At 38.8% G+C, this 20,472-nt stretch overlaps 1 protein-coding gene and 1 pseudogene across 2 annotated transcripts in view; both read left to right on the top strand.

Moving 5' to 3' along the window:
• The first annotated feature begins 624 nt into the window (after positions 1-624).
• LOC114026983 lies at positions 625-1,128 on the top strand (annotated as a pseudogene).
• A 2,580-nt stretch (positions 1,129-3,708) lies between these two features.
• The window catches only part of SPPL2A (signal peptide peptidase like 2A), a 69,557-nt gene continuing 52,793 nt past the window's right edge, over positions 3,709-20,472 (top strand). For both annotated transcript variants that reach the window (XM_027840839.1, XM_027840838.1), the window contains exon 1: positions 3,709-3,952. In XM_027840839.1, the coding sequence (XP_027696640.1) occupies positions 3,887-3,952 (66 nt within the window). In that variant the 5' untranslated portion in view covers positions 3,709-3,886. The remainder of the gene's footprint in view (positions 3,953-20,472) is intronic.

Raw genomic sequence — 20,472 nt, 5'->3', positions numbered from 1 at the left:
CGGTAATTGTGAGCTCTCTTCCATTAGATTGTCATCTCCTTTAGGGCAGGGACTTATTTTTGCCTTTCTTTGTACCCTCAGAGCTTAGCACTGTGCCTGGCATATAGGAAGTGCCTCATAAATGCTTCTCAACTTGACTGTTAAAAAGAAAAAAGAAAAAAAGAAAACCCCCAAATGGGGTCATGGAGAATCAGACATAACTGAAATGACTCAATAATAACAACAAATACCCACTTCAGGGCTACCATAGCAAAATTCACAATCACTCCAAACTGTTAGCATGGTTTAACAGTACAATATTCTTCATCCAAGAGGATGATGCAGTTGGGTGGGCAATCAGTCCATTGAAATAGTTTATTGATTCATACATCTTGACAGAAAGATGACTAACTGGGCACTGAATTGAATAGGAGTAAGAAAACAGGCAAATAGGCTGGATTACTTTTAGGGAATTACATAGCAATGTCAATGATTCTAAAATGAAACAACAACAACAAAAGCATGCAGCTGGGCTCTGAGTTTGACTGTTTCTTTGAGTTGAAATCTTTTGGTGGACACCACTTCTGTTTCCGTGAATCACAGCTTTGAGAGAGCACTTGGGTTTGCTTCCTTTTCACTGCAGATATGGATAGCAATTGCGTTGCTTTTTTAGATCCAGAGAAGCTTATATAAGGACCATAGAATAAAAACCATCAGATCAGGGCCTGCAGGTTCCCTTATCATCTGATCAAATGCAGAAAGAAGCACCCTGTTGTTGCAAACAAATTGTGTACCTGTCTTTTCGACACTTGCCACCAAGATCCCCCTGGGCTGAAATCAGCCACTACATCTCAAGCTTTATCTCAAACTTTAGTGACAAAAGCTGCATGTTGTCAGCCAATTCAGGAACTACAGATTGGAGATTCTGATTGTGAACACAGAGCAATGCCCTCCTTGTGATGAAGACTGAGATAAAGATTTGTGGGAGCAGTCCAGCACTATCTTCATCTGGGGCACTGATAACTTCAGTGGCAGTAACAGCCCTGTGAAGAATGTAGTTGTGGAACATAAGAGTAACCTGACTTCAGGCATGTGGGTTCCCAAGTCTCTGCCATGTGTACTACATGGAAAAGCAAGGGAAATGCATAGTAACTGAAAATCTATTTCATCAAATGACAGACTCAAGAAGACACTTTTGCCTCCTACTACTTACTACCAGTGGTTTCTTCATTTCTCTTCCTAATCTCATTTAGGAAAGATTAACTGTCTGTGGCTCTGAAAAAAATAAAAATAAGAGTCAGACACAAGTGAAAACAACAACAGGGGTTTGATTAGAATAGGATGCAAATTCCTTGAGAGCAGAAACTTTTTCTTTTTTCTTTGTATCCCCAGTGCCTCAAACTGTACATTGATGAGATGTAACAAATGCCTGTTGAAATGAATTGATTAAGAGAATCAACAAAATTCACAAACCTGGCTTAAGTACCAGACCAGGGGCACCTATTCTCATACTTTCTACTTTATAGATTTCTCATACTTGCAGACTACTAGAACGTAAGTTTCTGGTGGCTAATGCCAATTATCTAAACTCTGAATCTCTCCCAGCACAATTGTCCATTAGTAACAACAATAACAACAGCAGCAGCATTGATATAGTGCCTACTATATGCCAGGCATTGTGCTAAGTATGTTACAAATATTATCTCATTTGATCTTCACAATCACCCTGTGATGTAGGTTCTATAATTATACTCATTTTTCAGTTGAAAAAACTGAGGCAAATAGAGGTTAAATTATTTTCCCAGAGTCACATGGTTGTCTAAGATCAAATTTTAATTCAAGCCTTCCCTGACTTCAGACTTAGTGCTAACCATTATGCATCCTACCAGTTGTATGGATTGATAAATGAATGTTAGCCCCTCCCACACAGACATACATAGTATTGATATCTTTTGAGTTCCAGCCTGAGCAACCAGATGATCTCCCATTAACACCTCCTTACTACACTTCCAACCAGTTTGGAAGGTATGATGAGTCTCATATATTGTCCTCATTTTTTTTTCAAATAAGGAAACTGTGGCTCAAAAATATTATATGACTTGCTCAATATCACAAATCTGGTAACAATAATAATTGGTATATAGCACTTTAAAGCTTCTTTAGATTCCTTCTCTTTTGATACTTAACAATAAACCAGGGAACCATGTGGTTCAGTGAATAGAGTTCTGGACTTAGAGATGGGAACTGTTAAATTCAGATCCCACCTTAGTCATTAGTTATGTCAGTCAAATGGCATTTATTAAATGCCTACTATATGCCAGGCATATAGTATGAACTAAGCACTGAGGATCTGAAGAAAAAGGGAAAAGAACAAGTCCTTGTTTTCAAGATCACAGTGTAATGGAGGAGATCACAAGCAAATAACTATGCACAAGCATGATGTATATGATACATTTATACATACATATGTATGTGTACATAAATATTATATAATGCATATAAATTAATGGAGGTATTCTCAGAGGTAAGGCACTGGCATTAAAGAGCATAGGGAAAGGTTTCCTGTAGAAAGTGTAATTTTAGCTAGGACTTGAAGAAAGTCAGGAGGTGGAGATGAGGAAGAAGAGAATTCCAGGCATAGTGTCAGCCAGGGAAAATGCCCAGAGTAGAGAGATGGAGTATCTTGTTTAAGAAACAGAGAAGAGGCCATCTTCCCTGGATCTTAGTATGTAGAAGAGGGTAAGGTGTGAGAAGACTGGAAAGGTAGGAAGGAGCCAGATTATAAAGGGCTTTCAGAGTCAGAAGGTTTTTATAAGTTAATCCTGGAGGTAACTGAAAGCCACTGAAGTTTGTTGAATGGGGAGTGATATGGGACCTACACTTTAGGATAGGGGCTTGCATCAAGGTGGTTGCAGTATCAGAAGTGAAAAAGGGGCATATAGGAGAGATGTTATGAGGGTGGAAATGACTTGACCACTAATTAGATATAGGTCAGAGGACTTGGATGTTGATTGAGTATAGGGAGTGAGAGAGAAAAGAAAAAAATGCCTAGGTTGCCGGCTGATGTGGCTGGGAGGTACCTTCCACGGCAATGACTCTGACTAGTTCATGTAATCACATGTGTAAAGGTCTTTACAAGCTTTAAAATGCTATATGAATACTACTTATTGCTATTGGATAGTACGGGTATTATTAATCTCATTTGACAGCTGAGGAAAGTGAAGCCCAGAGCCAGGAAGTGACTTGCCCAGAATCACACACTCGGTCTGCATTCAAACCCAAGTCCTCTCATGCCAAGTCCAAAGCTTTCCCCCGAGCTACCACAGTAACATTTTCCATGATTGGTGAAAGATGAGTGAGTACAAATAGAGGCATTGGAGGCTCTATTGCTGCTGTGAATTCCTGTAGAGGTCATGCCTTCAAGTTCTAGAAGGTACAATCTTAATTCGGGCCAGAGAGGAATTAGGAGTGTGGGGACTAGGACAGGCCTTGAAAGGAATGTGGGGCAGACCGTAGAGGAGAGAGTTGGTTATGAGGGTACAAAACTGTGCAAAAGGGGAACGCAAAAGGAAAGGCTGGGGAGCGAGAGGTCAGAAGTGACAGCTCCGCCCATCCCCTGCAGTCACGCCCCTCCCCAACGGAACCCGCCCACAGGGCGTAGCCAAGCGTGGGGACTTTCCTCCAGTCCTCCCCATCCCTCCCCACCCACCCCCGCCCCGCCCCCGCTGGACACGTCGGGGCGGAAGTCGCGGTCCGCTCCACCGCAGGCGCCCCGCAGGCTTCAGCCACCCGCCTAGGGTCCGAGCCGGAAGGAAGTGGAGTGGACCGGGCCGGAGCCGGCCTCCTCCGAGCCGGGTCCGAGCGGCAGCCACGGTCTCTGGAACCGACGCTCCAGGGGCCGAGGAGGATGAGGCCGAAGAGGCGGCTGCTCCCGGCCGCAGCCGCCCTGCTCTGGGGCTTTCTGCTAAGGATGGTAAGGCAGCGGCTGCCGGGGCGGCCAGAGTGGCCGGGGCGGCCACGGAGCTCTGGCTCCCTCCCATTTGGCCTTCCCGGGCCGAGCCGTAGGGCGTGGCTGAGGATGCCCCCAGATTTCCCTCCCTTCCCTCCTCCCCTTCTTTCCTCCTCTCCCCTCCGCCCAGTCTGCCCTGCATTCCCCTCCTCCTTGTATTTGCTTTCCCTCTTCCCCCTGTCCCTCCTCCCCTCTTTCTTATCCCCGTTTCCCTTTCCTTCCATTCCGTTTCTCCTGCCTTTCATTCCTCCCCTCCCTCCTTCTGTTCCCCTCCTTTCCCTAGCCACCCTCCCGTCCTTCTCTGTTTCTTTTCCTCTTTCCGCCTGTATTATGCCACTTCTTTACTTGCCGTCTCCTGGAATGCCTTACCCCTCGGATAAGGTGTAGGTGGAGCTTCCCTTCCCCCTCTCATTTCCCTTGTTTCTTGCTCCCCACTACAATTCTTCTCTGTGTTATTTCGAGCAGTGATTTATTGCCCCCGGGACTACGAAGAGTTAGGTACCCGTTAGGGAACAACTTTATTATTCCTTCACCCTGCCTTGAGAGTTAGACATTCCCAGTGTTTAACTTCCACATATATTGAGTGTTAGTTGTACAGATAGGCACTTGGTAATTTTTCCCCCTCTCTCCATAAATTAGCAACGTTAAAGTAGAGTATTAGACTGTTTGAGAGCTTTACTACGATGTCATTTGTTACACTTCTTTTGTATAACTGAAAGGAAACGAAATCACAGCGTGGAGCTGCAGTTCAAACTTGAAATGGTCACAAAGCTAGTACGATGATTTCATTTTTGTTTTATAGTTTCAAGTTTCATTTTGACGCTTCAGAAGTTCACAGCAGTGTAACTTTAAATAGGCTATGTGATCATAGTAGATTTAAAGCTAGAAGGAAGGATATCTAATCCAATCCTCTTTAAATTAGCTTTTGAATGTACTAGTAAGTGGTTTATACTGCAGACCTTGAAGAAAACATTTTTTTCTGGATACTGTTATACGAATTTTTAAAATACCAAATCTATATTGATAAGGTCTAGCTCGATTAAAACTAACACCGGTGAAAGGATTATGTGTTAGCATTTGTTGTGGTAAAGGGTCATGATTAATGGATAAATTAAATTCCACAAGTTTATACTTGTCTACTAATAAGTATTCTGTGCTATTTGGGAAATATAAATGAGATGAAATATCTGAAAGTCTTTGGGGGGAAATACTAAAGTGGATTTATGATCTCATTGATTTGAATGATCCTTTTAATGGTGCAGATCACATACCTACTGGCCCATCCTCTGCAACTTTTGACTCGCTGTATCTTCCACAACCAGGGGTGCTATCGACCTCTTCCCTTTCTTCTGATATTGACAGAATACAAGAAAGTACTAGGGCTGTCCAGTTATGTTCATCCTTATAAAGTCATCAGCCCATCTTTTTCTAACATTCATTTCTCCAAGATATCCCTTTCTCCCTAGTCTTTGAACTATGTTCCTTATGTTATTGCAACCTACTCACATCCACCATGTTACTCTTAATACCCTTTCAGAGATTGTGATGTTCCATTATTTGAAACATTTGAAAGTACTAGAGTAATATTGGTATTTAAAATGTCACCTTTTATTTTTGGGAGACATTTGATGGCATTAGTGAATGTGTATGTGTATGCATATACACGTATCTGTGTAAATATATGTATATTGTTTATAAATCTATATGTATATATAATCTTCAAGGAACTGACAATCTAATGAGGGAGAGTATACATTCCTGTATACTAAATATAGTTATAAAATATCATACAAATAGTATGTAATTCCCCTGTGTTCTCTGGCTCTTGATATTTTTCATAGTATTATTTTATACCTTTTCATGTGACCTTTGATAGGTTTTAAAAACTTTTTAAAGTATATTTAAAAAAAAATTTACAGTTTTTTCCCCATTACAGCAAGCCCCACCCCCAAAAATCCTCAACACAATTCCCTATAAAACATTTTTAGTTCTATTTTTTCTTCCATTTTCCTGCTTGTGCCTCAGAGGCCAATAGGCTGCATATCCTACCTTCCACTTAATATGCATTTCTAGTTTTTTATGATTTTCACTACATTTGCTTGGTTTTAATTAGCCCTTTGTGACTTACTTGAAATTTCTCCTTTCTTTTCCGCCTTCAACACCTTTATTTCTCCTCTCAAGTTCTCTGTTGCCCTTCTATTGGCCTCCTTCCTGTATCCCCATGGTTTGTAGATTTTTTCTTATTATGCTTTAATAATTCTTTAATGATATTCTTCTTATTATTCTTTATTAATTTTCTTGTCCTCACTTTATCTTTTTCCTTTTATGTCCCCTAGTTACTTTCTGCCTTCTCTTTCTTCTGACTCTTTGAAGAAAGGGGAAAGTAAGGGAAGGGAATACTCATTTATGTAGCACCCACTGTGTGCCAGGCAGCATGCTAAGGACTTTTTACAGACATTATTTTATTTGATCCTCACAAAAATGCTGGGAGATAGGTGCTATTATTCTCTCTATTTTACAGTTGAGGAAAGTAAGTTAAACAGAGGTTAAGTGACTTGCCCAGGTTCACACAGCAAGTAAGTGTCTGTCTGAGGCAGAATTTGAACTCAGATCTTCCTGACTGCAGGCCCATGACTCTATCCAATATGAAATTCAAATAAGATGGTTCTTTGAAGCATTCTCATCCTATAGTCTTTGCTCAGCAGGTACCATTTTCTCCCTGCTTTATGTACTTGAAAAAATACACTTTAATATCTTTTGGGAGTTTTTTACATCACCCAAAATCCCTCTCCCAGAACCATCTCATATTACATATATACATATATATATATATGTTTTAAACAAAAAAGAAGAGAGAAATGTCAGTAAAACTGAGTGGTATATCAAAAAAATTGAAAAATATGAGTTAAGTACCATACCCATTGATCTCCCACCTCTACAAAGATGGGGTGGGGGTGTCTTCCAACTCTTTTTGGAGCTATGAGGGTTTTTTTGTAATTTTGTAACATTCACATTTGATTGTTTTGTGTTCTTTCAGTTTACATTGTTGTAGTCATTCTTTTTATTGTTTTCTTGACTGCATCAAATCATGTAAATCTTTCTATGCTTCTCTTTATTCATACTGTATTTGTTATTGATCCCAAGTTACTTTGTTTTCCTTCTTCACTCCTTTTCTTTTCTTTTGCTTTAATACTATTTTATTTCTTCAAATTATATATAAAGACAATTTTCAACATTCCTTTTTTGAAAGATTTTGAGTTTCAAATTTTTCTCCTTTCCTCTCCTCCCCCCCAAGATGGAAAACAATCTGATATAGGTTATACATGTGCAATCATATAAAACATATTTCTACATTAATCATGCTGTGAATGAAGAAACAGAACAAAAGGAAAATGAAAAAACAACAACAAAAAAGTGAAAATAGTATGCTTTGATCTGCACTCAGACTCCATCAGTTCTTTCTCTGGATGTGAATAGCATTTTTCATCATGAGTCTTTTTGGAAATGTCTTATACAATTGTATTGCTGGGAAGAGCTAAGTATATCATAGCTGATCATTGCACGATATGACTGTTACTGAGCACAGTGTTCTCCTGGTACTGCTCACTTCACTAAGCATCAGTTCATGTAAGCCTTTCTAGGTTTTTCTGAAATTCACCTGCTCATCATTTTTTTTCTTTTTCCCCTCCAATTTATTTATTTATTTTTAATTTTCAACATTCACTTCCACAAGATTTTGAGTTCTAAATTTTCTCCCCCTCTCTCCCATCCTCCCACCCTATGGTAGCGTGCATTCTGATTACCCCTTCCCCCAATATGCCCTCCCTTCTGTCATCCCCTCCCTTCTCTTATCTCCTTCCCCTTCTGTTTTCCTGTAGGGTAGGATAGATTTCTATACCCCATTGCCTGTGTATCTTAATTTCCCAATTGCATGTAAAAAACAACTTTTAACATTCATTTTTAAAACTTCTAATTTCTCTCCCCTCTTCTCTCCCCACCCACTCTCATTGAGAAGGCAAGCAATTCGATATAGGTTATACATGGGTAGTCATTCAAAATACTTCCATAATAGTCATGTTGTGAAAGACTAACTATATTTCCCTCCATCCTATCCCGCCCTCTCCATTTATTCAATTCTGTCCTTCCCCCCATTTATTCTATTTTCTCCTTTGACCCTGTCCCTCCTCAAAAGTCTTTGCTTCTGATTACTCCCTCCCCCAATCTTCCCTCTCTTCTATCACCCTCTCTGTCTCTTCTCCCCTTCCCTACCTACTTTCCTGTAGGGTAAGATAGATTTCCATACCCAATTGAGTGTATATGTTATTCTGTCCTTAAGCCAAATCTGATGAGAAGAAAGTTTACTCATTCCCTCTCACCTTCCCCCACTTTGCCTCCACTGTAAAAGCTTTTTCTTGCCTCTTTTATGTGAGATGATTTACCTCATTCTTCTTCTCCCTTTCTCCTTCTCCTCGTACATTCCTCTCTCACCCCTTTATTTTTTGTTTTTTAGGTATCATCTCTTCATGTTCAACCACCCTATGCCCTCTGTCTATATATATATATTCCCTCCAACTACCCTAATAATGAAAGAGGTCTCATGATTTACAAATATCAATAATGAAGGAGGTCTCATGAGTTACAAATATCATCTTTCCATGTAGGAGTATAAACAGTTCAACTTTAATAAGTCCTTTATGATTTCTCTTTCCTGTTTACCTTTTTATGCTTCTCTTGAATCTTGTATTTGAAAGTCAATTTTTCTATTTAGCTCTGGTTTCTCAAGAATGCATTAAATTCTTCTACATCATTGAATATCAATTTTCCTCCCCCATTGATCACACTCAGTTTTACTGGGTAGGTGATTCTCAGTTGTAATCATAACTCTTTGACCTCCAGAATATCATATTCCAAGATCTCCTATCCCGTAATGTGGAAGCTGCTAAATCTTGTGTTATCCTTATTGCGTTTCCATAAAACTTGAATTGTTTCTTTCTGGCTGCTTGCAATATTTTCTCCTTGACCTGGGAACTCTGGAATTTGGCTATAACGAGGTGATAGTGGATTCTTTCCATTTCTATTTTACTCTATGGTTCTAGAATCTCAGGGCAGTTTTCCTTGATAATTTCTTGAAAGATGATGTCTAGGCTTTTTTTTTTTAATCATGGCTTTCAGGTACTCCAATAATTTGTAAATTATTTCTCCTGGATCTGTTTTCAAAGTCAGTTGTTTTTCCAATGAGATATTTCATCTTGTCTTCTGTTTTTTTCATTGTTTTGGTTTTGTTTTATAATTTCTTGATTTTTCATAGTTATTAGCTTCTGTTTGCTCCATTCTAATTTTTAAGGAATTATTTTCTTCAGTGAGCCTTTTGCCCTCCTTTTCCATTTGGCCAATTTTGCTTTTTAAGGCATTTTTCTCCTCATTGGCTTTTTGGACCTCTTTTACATTTTGGCATAGTCTGTTTTTTAAGGTGTTGTTTTCTTTAGTATTTTTTTGAGTCTCCTTTAGCAAGCTATTAATTTTTTTTCATGATTTTTCTTGCATTACTCTCATTTCTCTTCCCAATTTTTCCTCTACTTCTCTTACTTGCTTTTCAAAATCCTTTTTGAGCTATTCCATGGCCTGAGACCAATTCATATTTTTCTTTCTTTTTTTTTTGTTTGTTTGTTTTGTTTTTGCTTTTTGGTGAGGCAGTTGGGGTTAAATGACTTGCCCAGGGTCACACCCCTAGTGTCAAGTATCTGAAGCCGAATTTGAACTCAGGTCCTCCTGACTCCAAGGCCAGAGCTCTATCCACTGTACTATCTAGCTGCCCCCAATTCATATTTTTCTTGGAGGTTTTGGGTGTAGGAGCTTTGACTTTGTTGTCTTCTTCTGAGTGTGTGTTTTGATCTTTGTAGTCACCAAAGTAAGATCCTGTAGTCTGAGTTTTTTTCCTGTTCTTTGCTCATTTTCCAGCCATTTTAACTCTTTGTTAAGGTAGGTCTCTGTTTCTAGTGTGGAGGGTGTACTGTCCCATGCTTTAGAGGTTTTATGCAGCTGTTTTCAGAGATACTTGTAGGAACCTCTAAGTTTTCGGTTCTTCCAAGGTGATACTATCTAAGGAGAGGTGTTTACTCCTCTCCTGGCCTGTACTCAGATCTGTGAGTGACCACAAGCACTCTTTTCTGCCCTGCAACTGTGAGGAGGGTTCCCTCTCCACTGCTGCCACAAGCTTTGCTATGCCAGTGCTCCTCCTCACCTTAGTACTGCAACTCAAATCCAAGTATGAACACAGCAACAGAATCCTGCCTCATTGCCAGCAAAGAAATCTCTGTAATCTCCTTCTGATCAGTCATTTGATCCCCTTACTGTCTGTGGGCTAAGAGCTGTGGAAGCAATTGCTTCCCCTGCCAGTGCCACCACCTCTGGGCTGCAACTATGCTCCTCTCTCACCCAGGTCTGACAGACCTTTCCTACTGACCTCCTAAGTTGTCTTTGGTGTTTGTGGGTTGAGATGTCTGGGAATAACCACAGCTGCTCATGATTCCATCCCCTGAGGCCTGCTCCAGGTTTGCTGGGGCCTAGTCTGTGCCAGTGCCATCCACACTGACCTGCTGTCTTCTTCCAGCCTGGTACAACAGACCTTTCCCTTCGACCATCCAGGTTGTCTTGGGCTGGAAATTTTTTTCACTCTGTCTTTTTGTGGGTTCTACTGCTCCAGAATTTGTTTAGGGTCATTTTTTACAGGTATTTGGAAGGGTTTGGGGGAGAGCTCAAGTAAGTCCCTGCTTTTCCTTCACCATCTTGGCTCTGCCCCCCTTCACTCCTTTTCACAACATCATTTGATATTTTTCCTTATTTCCCCTCATTTATTCCAGAAGTTTCAATTTACCATCTTTCCCATTTCATATCATCCTCTTATTGATCAAATAAGACAGTATATGTAAGACACCTTGTAAACTCCAAAGCACTGTGTAAATGTTAGTTGCTATAATTATTATTATTATTATTATTATTACTACTACTGTACTCCACCATCATATCTCCTAAGCTACTTGTGTGAGTTGATGTAACAGACCCTATAGGCCCCACCCTTGACCTTCATAGCCACACTTCTTCCTTTCTAATGTGGATCATTGAAGTTTATTTGGTCTGTAAAGTAACCCTAAATAATAGATAAGACAGGCTTATTTTGTTTTTTGACAAATTAATCTAAAACCCAGAAAGTGTTGTGCTATGGTATTGTCAACAAGGGGTCCAGAATACAAGTTGCTCATTCAATTAAGTAATGGGATTGGCAACTGGCAGAGATCCTATTGAGCAGGAGACTGGATAACTGGTGAAACTTGGGCATAAAGAATGAAAATCGGTAGTAAACCACTGGGGTACAACGCTGAGATTTTCTTCCATTTATACTGACTGTGTCTTGTGTATACATAATCATTTGCTTGCTGTCTCCCCAATAAGATGTGAGTTTCTTGAGGAGAAGGACTATGTTTTTGCCTTTCTTTGTATCTCCAGCATTTAGCATATAGCCTGGCTCATAGCAAGTGCTTAATAAAATGTTTGTTGACTGAATGACAAGGGCAGGGACCCTGCCACTGTGTGAGATAGAATCAATAACGTGATAGTGAGACCTATAGGAAAAATAGCTCAATGTCAACTCTCTTCAAAGTCAGTAATGGTTTTCTAATATGGAGTAGGAATGATTCTGCAGTTGGAGTTGGATAGGCATACCAGTGAAGCTTAAAGGTATGTGGGAGAAAGAACACAGACTGGCTATTATGGATAAAAATCTATTTAAACTTTTAAAAATCCCTTGATGAGATTCTATACCAGAGACAGTTTTAAACTTTTTAGTTCTTTCAAAATTGGAGATGAAGATTGTTTTCCAGAATAGGGAAGTAGCTTAAAGACTGGAAACAAAAAGTCTAGATAAGCAGGTCCTACTGTGGACAGGTAAATGTAAATTGATGTAAATCAGGGCTTAGAAATCAGGACCAAAACTAATCTTTACACTGTTATAAAAGATTTGGAGGAAGGATTAGATAGGAAAATGTTCATGTTTGCAAATGAAGTTTTACTCTTCTGAAAAAAAAGAAAAACTTATGGCTATGAGGTCTGAGAGCAAGTGGGAAGAAAAATGGTATGTTAGTTTCATTATAGGTGCAGCTAGGTGGTGCAGTGGAAAGAACACCAGGGCTAGAATCAGGAAGATCAAAGTTCAAATCAGGCCTCAGACACCTACTACCTGTGTGACCCTAGGCAAGCCACTTAACCCCCTTTTGCCTCAGTTCCTCATCTGTAAAATGGGGACACACTGGAGAAGGAAATAGCAAACCGCTTCAGTATCTTTGCCAAGAAAACTTAGAGTCAGACTAAATGATACAACAGCAGTTTCATCGTAGGCAAGGGAGAGGCAGTGAAAAGTCTGCAGTCTTACCTCTGATGCTTACTATTTGGATGACTTTGGGTAAGTCATTTAACCTCCTAGGGCCTCAGTTTTCTTATCTGTAAAAATAAGTGAGTTGGATGAGATGACCTTTCAGGTCCCTCAAGCTCTAGACCTATGATCCTATGAAGTTAAATATTTATCAGGTGCCTGTTATGTGTGGGGCATTATGCTAAACACTGTGTTCTGCTCTTGAGGAGCTCAATAAAAGGAGTCTACTAGGAGAGACAGCATGCAAATAACTGTGCAAATAAGCTAGCGATGGGATAAATTGGAAATAATCAATAGAAGGCACTGGAATAAAGAGGAATCAGGAAAGGCTTCCTGTAGAAGGTTCAGTTTTAGCTGGGACTTTAAGGAGGTTGAGGATGAGAAGGGAGAACATTCCAGGCATGGAGGACAGCCAATAAAGTGCCTGGAGTCAGTAGATGGAATGTCTTGTATGAGGGGCAGTAAGGAGGTTAGTATCACTGGATAGCAGTGTACATAGGGACCTGGGAGTTGGTGGATGGTTGTAAGGTATAAGGAGACTGGGGTGGGATGGGGGGGGGGGGGGCAGGTTATGAAGGGCTTTGAATACCAGAGGATTTTGCCTGATGATTCTGGAGGTGATAGGGAGATACTAGATTGTATTGAGGAATAGGTGGTGACATGGTCAGGAAGGAACCGTAAATGCAAGATAATACATGCAGAGAAACAAATAATTAAGCTAAACTTACAGAACAGTGGCCTTCTGATCTATCAGTTGTGACTCAATAAGTTAAATTTCAGCAAGTTAGGAATTGCAAGGCAGTGGGGATACAAAGACAAGAGCCAAACAGTCCTGGCCTTCAGGGACATGATATGCTGTTTGTGAAATACAACATTTTGGACACTGTTGAGTAAATGCAGGTTTCAGGATGGACACTAAAAAATGAGGGGAATCAAGCATTAGAAAACCATTATATTATGAGGTATTGTTAGACTCTGAGAATATAATTTCGAAAGTGAGACAGTCCCTACCCTCAAGAAAAGTCTTATGTTGATAATCAGTTAAAAAAAAAAAAAGCCTATGGAAGAGTGTGGCATGGAGGTCAGCTTGTGCAAAGTCATGGAAATAGAATGTGGAGATCAGGAAACAGGAAATAGGCAAATTTGGCTAAAATCTTAAGTTGCCTAAAGGGGGCTAATATATAGTAAGTCTGTAAAGGTAAGCAGGAGCCAGATTTTACAGGCCTTTAATTGCTAAGCTAGGGAGTTTGTATTTTATTCTAGTGGCAATTGGAACCAATGAAGCTTGGGAAGGGTAGGAAACATTGGGAAAGGGAGATGTGACCTGGTCTGACCTGTGCATTAGGAAAATTATTTTGGTAGCTATATGAAGCATGGATTGGAGATGAAAGAGACTGAAAGGAGTGAGACCAGTAAGGAAGCTGTTATACAGGTACAGGCTAGAAGTCTTGATGTGAACTGAAGTAATTGCCCTCAGTGGAAGTAAGGGGAGAGATTTCAGAGATGTGAAGATAGAATCTATAAGACTGATTAGATATGAAGAGAAAGGGAAAAGATGGGGTTTGGAAAGATGATGCAATCTCAACAGAAATAAGGAAGTTCTGTTTCTCAGAAGAAAAAAGGGGTGGGTTTCTGAGGTATAAAAATGAATTCAGTTTTGGATTTGTTGAGTTCAAGAAAATTTTGTGTAACAAAAATGCATCTTGAATTATTTTTTAAAATGTTTTGTAAGAACTCTTTGTGATTACCAATTCTGATTATAAAAATCTGACATCTAAAATCTTTAAGGAATTGACACAAATTCATAAGACTAAGAGACTCAAAAAATCATTATAGACTGATCCTTGAAGAGGTCAGCTCAAGGTATTGCTATAACCAAAAGGGCTAGGAAAAGACTGACCATTCCCAAGAATGGCATTAAAAACAAAAAAAGCTTACCTTTATACACAACCATAATTCTTCTGCAGCCTCACCACACCAAAGCTAAAATAGAACTAGTTTGTGAAGAGTAACTAATATGATTAAAGGTATGGGAGGTTACTCTGTGATGACAGTATTAAAAATATTAGGACTCTTTAAGTCTGAAAAGACCATGCTGAGAAGATCATAGGCCCAAGAACTATGAATGGTCTATATACAGTGAAGAGGGCATTATTTACCAAATCTAAGAAGTAATTAAGTGAGAAAAATATGAGAAGATGCAATTGAAGAAAGCCGTGTCAAGGGGACATTCTGATATACTCAGGACACTGGAATGAGATATATTTAAGACAATGAAGGAAAAGAGTTCTTGTCTTGGTCTTTTCACTAGCCAGACACGTAAAATTAAGCTAATTAATTTACCTTACCTGTTTCTTTATCTGAAAAAATGAGGGGGTTAAACTAGGTGGTCTCAGGCCCTTTTTAGCCCTAATGTTTAATGTGTCTACTAAAAAAGACTTTTTTTTCCTCAAGAAGACTATATAGCTTGAAAATATTAATAACATTTAAAAAAAAAAGATTCATGTAACTCATTGTGGTCTTGTTACCCATGAATTTACTAATGGAAATTAGGATATTTGAGAAGAAATTTGGATGTTTGGGAATCAATCATATTTTTTATGTGTTGACTTCCTTAACCTCTCTTCATCATTTAATACTACAGATCATCTCCTTGCTAAGTCTTCTTTTGGATTGTTACATTGTATCCTCATGTTTCTTCCCTCTCATCTTCTTAATCTCATGATATCCCCTAAAGTTCTGTCCTTGTTTCTCTTCTTTCTACCCACTCTTCGTTGGTGATCTCTGTTTCTATTTATAATCACTTTTATGTAGAAAAGTTCCAAATCTGTAACTTCGCCCCCCTCCCCACCTTCCCCTCAGATTTCCAGTGTCCTGTTTCCAAATGCCTCCTAGATATAACCATCTAGATATTCGGCTGGCATTGGCACTTCATACTCATGCCTTCATATCAAAATTATTCATTTCTACTCCCTCTTCCAAAACTCTCCTACCTCATTTGGTTTCTCTATTTCTGTTGGTCATCACCCAAGCTTGTAACTGGAGTCATTTAAATTTTTTCCTGTACTTTGTGAGTCAAATTATTTGCCAGATAATGTATGTTCTTACTTTGCTATTTGTACACCCAAAGCATAGTGGTTTGCACATACTATGTACTTAATAAATCCTTTTTTTGCATTCATTCATTCATTCATTCATTCTACCTTCACTATTACTCTTACTCTCTCCTTTTTGTTTGTACTGTAACCACCCTACTTCGTGCCCTTTTGTCTCTGTGTGTGGGGTGGGGGGGATGCTATACTACCATCCTAACACAGGTGTTTTTTTGGTTTGCTTTTTTTTTTTTTTTGCTTCCAGTCTTATCCTTTCTTCAGTCTGTTCTTAGTGTAGTGGAGAGAATGCTGCATAGGAAATTAGAAAACCTAAGTTTGACTACCACTGCCACTTACTGTCTCTGTGACCTTCAGCAAGTCACTTAACCCCTCTGTGCCTCAGTTTTCTTATTTGTAAAATAAAAGACTGGGAGAAGATTTCTACGGTGCCTTTTAGCTCTAAATCCTATAATCTTTCACTCTGAGCATGTCACTGTACAATTCCTCTACTTAAATATTCTGTGACTTCCTAAGGCCTATGCAGAATAATATAAACTCCTGACCCCATACATTTAAGATCCTCTACATCCTAGCCCCAGCCTACCTTTCTTGACTTATCTCTTACTACTCCTCTTGGTGTGCACTTAATTCCAGACTAGACTATCCTCATCTTTAATTCTTGACTTACCCCCTTTACATCACCTTACCTTTGCTCACATTCATTCCCCAAATCCCAAGTGGACACTCATCTCCTTACTATCATTTATCTATTGAAATCTTACCCTTTATGGTACAATTCAAGTGCCATCTCTTCCACGAATCCTTGCCTCATACCCACCCTGCTTTTCCTGCCTTTACCTACTGGGTGAAAGTGATCTCTCCCTCCTAAATTTTCTAAACATTTTGCCATAGACCTCTTCTTTGTATTCACCACACTCTCCCTTCTATCACAGTTATTTGTGTATATGTGTTTCCCTTCATTAAACTGTAAGCTTAAGAGCAGGATCTCCTCCACCTACCTTTATATCTCCAGTGCCTAACACACAGACTTACATATAGAAAACATTTAATAAGAATCTACCAAATTGAATGTCATGTAAGACAACTATGAACCCAATTTTGTTCTTGTACCACATGTCACTTAGTCATATAATACTGGGTACTTAGATGTTAAGTCATAATACTGGGTTAGATGGACCATGGTTTTGACTTAATATGACAGTTTCTATACTCTAATGGATATGCAGTTCCAGAAACAGTCACTTATTTGTATATTTACAGCCTTAATACTTTCATTAAAAAAGTATTAAGTCTTTGATTCAGAACATTCATTTGTAATTGCTTACAACTATCTTTTAAGACATACCTCTTCCATGAAGATTTCCATAAATTTCTGGTTCAGATTAGGTTATATCTCTTTTTTCTGACTCCCTGTAGTAGTTTTCATACATTGATATCTTGGTCCCCAGTGTGGGAGGCTTCATAAGATTGGATAGTTAAAGATGGTATCCAAGAACATAATATGAATTTCTGAACTTTGGTTTAAAATATAGGCATAATAAATTTGTTGCCAGAGGATAGAGTTTACCTAAAAAGAGCTGGTAAAAATGTATTTGCATATAATCTTACAAATTTAATCACAAGGGCTTTAAACAAAAAAAGGGGGGGGGAAGGGGTGAGGAGGAAGAATGGAGAAAACTGCATGTTTATCCACCAAGCAAGACACCATAGAGTATAACCACCACCAAGGAAGAAAAAAACCAGTAAAGGTTCCCAGTAATTCACAGAAGATAAATTCAAGAAAGAAGCTAGTCTAAGATAATTTCTGGCTTAGGCTAAAAGCCTAAGCTTAAGCCATGGCCTAAGATGATGACTACACAAATGCACAGAGTGTGGGTAATAAGATAACCTGAACATCTTAATGTAAGAAAGCAAAGTCCACAGAGAGTTGGTAGGATGGGGACTCATGATTGGACTGTGGCTGTGGAAAGGAATTCATTATTCAGAAAGAAGAGAATAGAGAAAGAGCAAAAGGAAGAGTGGAGCAAGGTGGCATTCTATATTAAAAACATATGCTCATTTTAAGATAATCAGAAACTAAATAGAGAATGCTTAATGGTTAAAAACAACAGAGGAAGTAATATTGTTGTAGACAATAACAGGGCTACCTGGCCAGGAGGGACAAGTTGACGAGTTCAGGAAATAAACCACAAACATAGCACAGAAGTCTGATACAATAGTGATGAGGGAGTTCAATTTTCCGAACTCATTCTATAGCAAGCAGAACATCAAATAATGTCCATTGTATTGGTTTATGTTTCTCCTTCTCTCCCTTCTTTTCTGAAGTGATTGTTGGGGGTGAGGGAGGGGAGGAAGTGGAGTCTAGGAGTTTTCTTATAGATAAGTGCTTCTAAGAAAGTGAGCCAAGTTCCTATGACATTTACCATTCATGGGGCACTAAGTCATTTCCTACTTTAAAAGTTTTTGGGTTTGTTTTATTGATGCATCATGACATTATGTAACTAACCCATCAGTGAGCCTTCTCATGTTATTTATAATAAAAAAAAAAAAGGAAGCAAGATCAGGTGGTGCAGTGCCTGTGTCTGATAGCCCATAGGATGTATCATTCTACACTGCTAGTCCCTGCCACTCCAACGAAACCTTGTATTAATCAGATCGGAAATTTCAAAGAATAATTATAATTTAAATAATAATAACTAATATTTATACAGCTCTTTAAGGCTCACAAAGCACTTTACTTATATTTTCTCATTTGATCCTCACAACAGCAGTGAGATAAGTCTATTATAATTCCCACTTTTCAGATAAGGTAACTGAAACTGGGGGAAACTAAGTGACTTACCCAGGGTCATGTAGCTAGTAAGTGTCTGAGATGAGATTCAAACTAAGATCTTCTGAATCCAAGTCTAGTTATCTGTCCACAATGCTGAGTAATAGTCACTATTTATATGGTGCATTAAAGCTTGCAAAAATACTTTCTTTGCAACAGTCCTGTAAGATAGGTAATACATGTAACAAACAGCTAGTGTCTGAGGCAGAATTTGAACCCAGGTCTCCTGGCTTCAACTCTAGTAGTCTTTCTGCTTTGGGGAAAGTAGACATTTCATTTTTGAATCTGTCACAGAGAAAGAAAGAAAAGCCAAGCATAGTCTGATATGTACATCCTATGGGCTATCAGACACAGGCACTGCATCACCTGATCTTGCTTCCTTTTCTACCCTTGGGTAGAGTCTGTGTCAGAGGGTCAAGAGAAAGGGAAATGACCAGGGATTGTGTAGGAGAAATAAACTCAAGAGGGATAGAAGCTCTCATAAAAGAAATTCTGAGGACAGAAAGGTAATTCTGATGAGGAGAAAAACAGAGGAATAAATGTGGCTGCCTAGCCAACTCATAGAATAATTTCAATTTTAAAATAATAGGTACCAAAAATGGGATGCAAGGGAAGGTAATGGAAGAAGAATACAGAAGTGTGGTACAATCTTGTAAGAAATGTCAAGCAATCATCAGAACTCCTTGGTACTGGCTAAGAAATAGAGTGGTGGATCAGTGGAATAGGTTAGGTATGCAAGACACAGTAGTCGATAACTATAGTAATCTACTTTTTGATAAACCCAAAGACCCCAGCTTCTGGGATAAGAACTCACTATTTGACAAAAGTTGCTGGGAAAACTGGAAAAGAGTATGGCAGAAACTAAGCATAGGCCAAAATCTCACACCATATACCAAAAAAAAGTCAAAGTGGGTTCATGATTTAGATTAAAGGCTGATATTATAAGCAAACTGGGAGAGCAAGAAATAGTTTACCTGTCAGATTTATGGAGACCAGAAGAATTCATAACCAAACAGGAGATAGAGGACATTATGAAATGCAAAATGGATAATTTTGATTACATTAAATTGAAAAGTTTTTACACAAACAAAGCCAATGCAACCAAGATTAGGAGGAAAGTAGGAAACTGGGAAAGAATTTTTACAACCAGTGTCTCTGATAAGGGCCTCATTTCTAAAATATGTAGAAAATTAAGTCACATTTATAAGAATACAAGTCATTCCTCAATTGATAAATGGTCAAAGGATAGGAACAAGCAGTTCTCAGATAAAGAAATTAAAGCCATCTATAGTCATATGAAAAAATGCTATAAATTACTATTGATTAGAGAAATGCAAATCAAAACAACTCTGAGGTACCACATCACACCTATCAGATTAGCCAACATGACAAAACAGGAAAATGATAAATGTTGGAGAAGATGTGGGAAAATTGGAACACTAATGCATTGTTGGTGGAGTTGTGAACTGATCCAACCATTTTGGAGAGCAATTTGGAACTATGCCCAAAGGGCTATAAAAATGTGCATACCTTTTGACCCAGTGATAGTACTTCTAGAGCTGTATGCCAAAGCGATCATAAAAATGGGAAAAGCACCCACATGTACAAAAATATTTATAGCAGCTTTTTTTGTGGTGGCAAAGAATTGGAAATTGAGGGGATACCCATCAATTGGGGAATGGCTCAACAAGTTGTGGTATATGAATGTAATGGAATACTATTGTGCTATAAGAAATGATGAGCAGGCAGACTTAGGAAAAACATGAAAAGACTTGTATGGACTAATGCTGAGTGAAGTGAGCAGAGCCAGGAGAACATTGTGTACAATAACAGCCACGTTGTGCAATGACTAACTTTGATACACTTAGCCCTTCTCAGCAATGCCAGGATCTAAGACATCTCCAAAGGCCTTGTGATGGAAAATGCTATCCACATCCAAAGAAAGAACTATAGAGTTTGAATGCAGATTGAAGCATACTATTTGCTTTTTTTTTTCCTTCTGTTTTGTTTCGTCTTTCTTGTGGTTCCTTCTGTTGGTTCTAATTCTTCCTTACAATATGACTGATGTGAAAATATGTTTAATAGGAATACATATGTATAGCTTATATCAGATTGC

This window comes from Vombatus ursinus, unplaced genomic scaffold, assembly GCF_900497805.2.
Source record: "Vombatus ursinus unplaced genomic scaffold, bare-nosed wombat genome assembly UNPS02014848.1, whole genome shotgun sequence".
In the NCBI taxonomy this organism is placed as follows: Eukaryota; Metazoa; Chordata; class Mammalia; order Diprotodontia; family Vombatidae; genus Vombatus; species Vombatus ursinus.
Note: the sequence above shows the minus strand (reverse complement) of the source record. Positions and strands in the feature narration are given on the sequence as shown.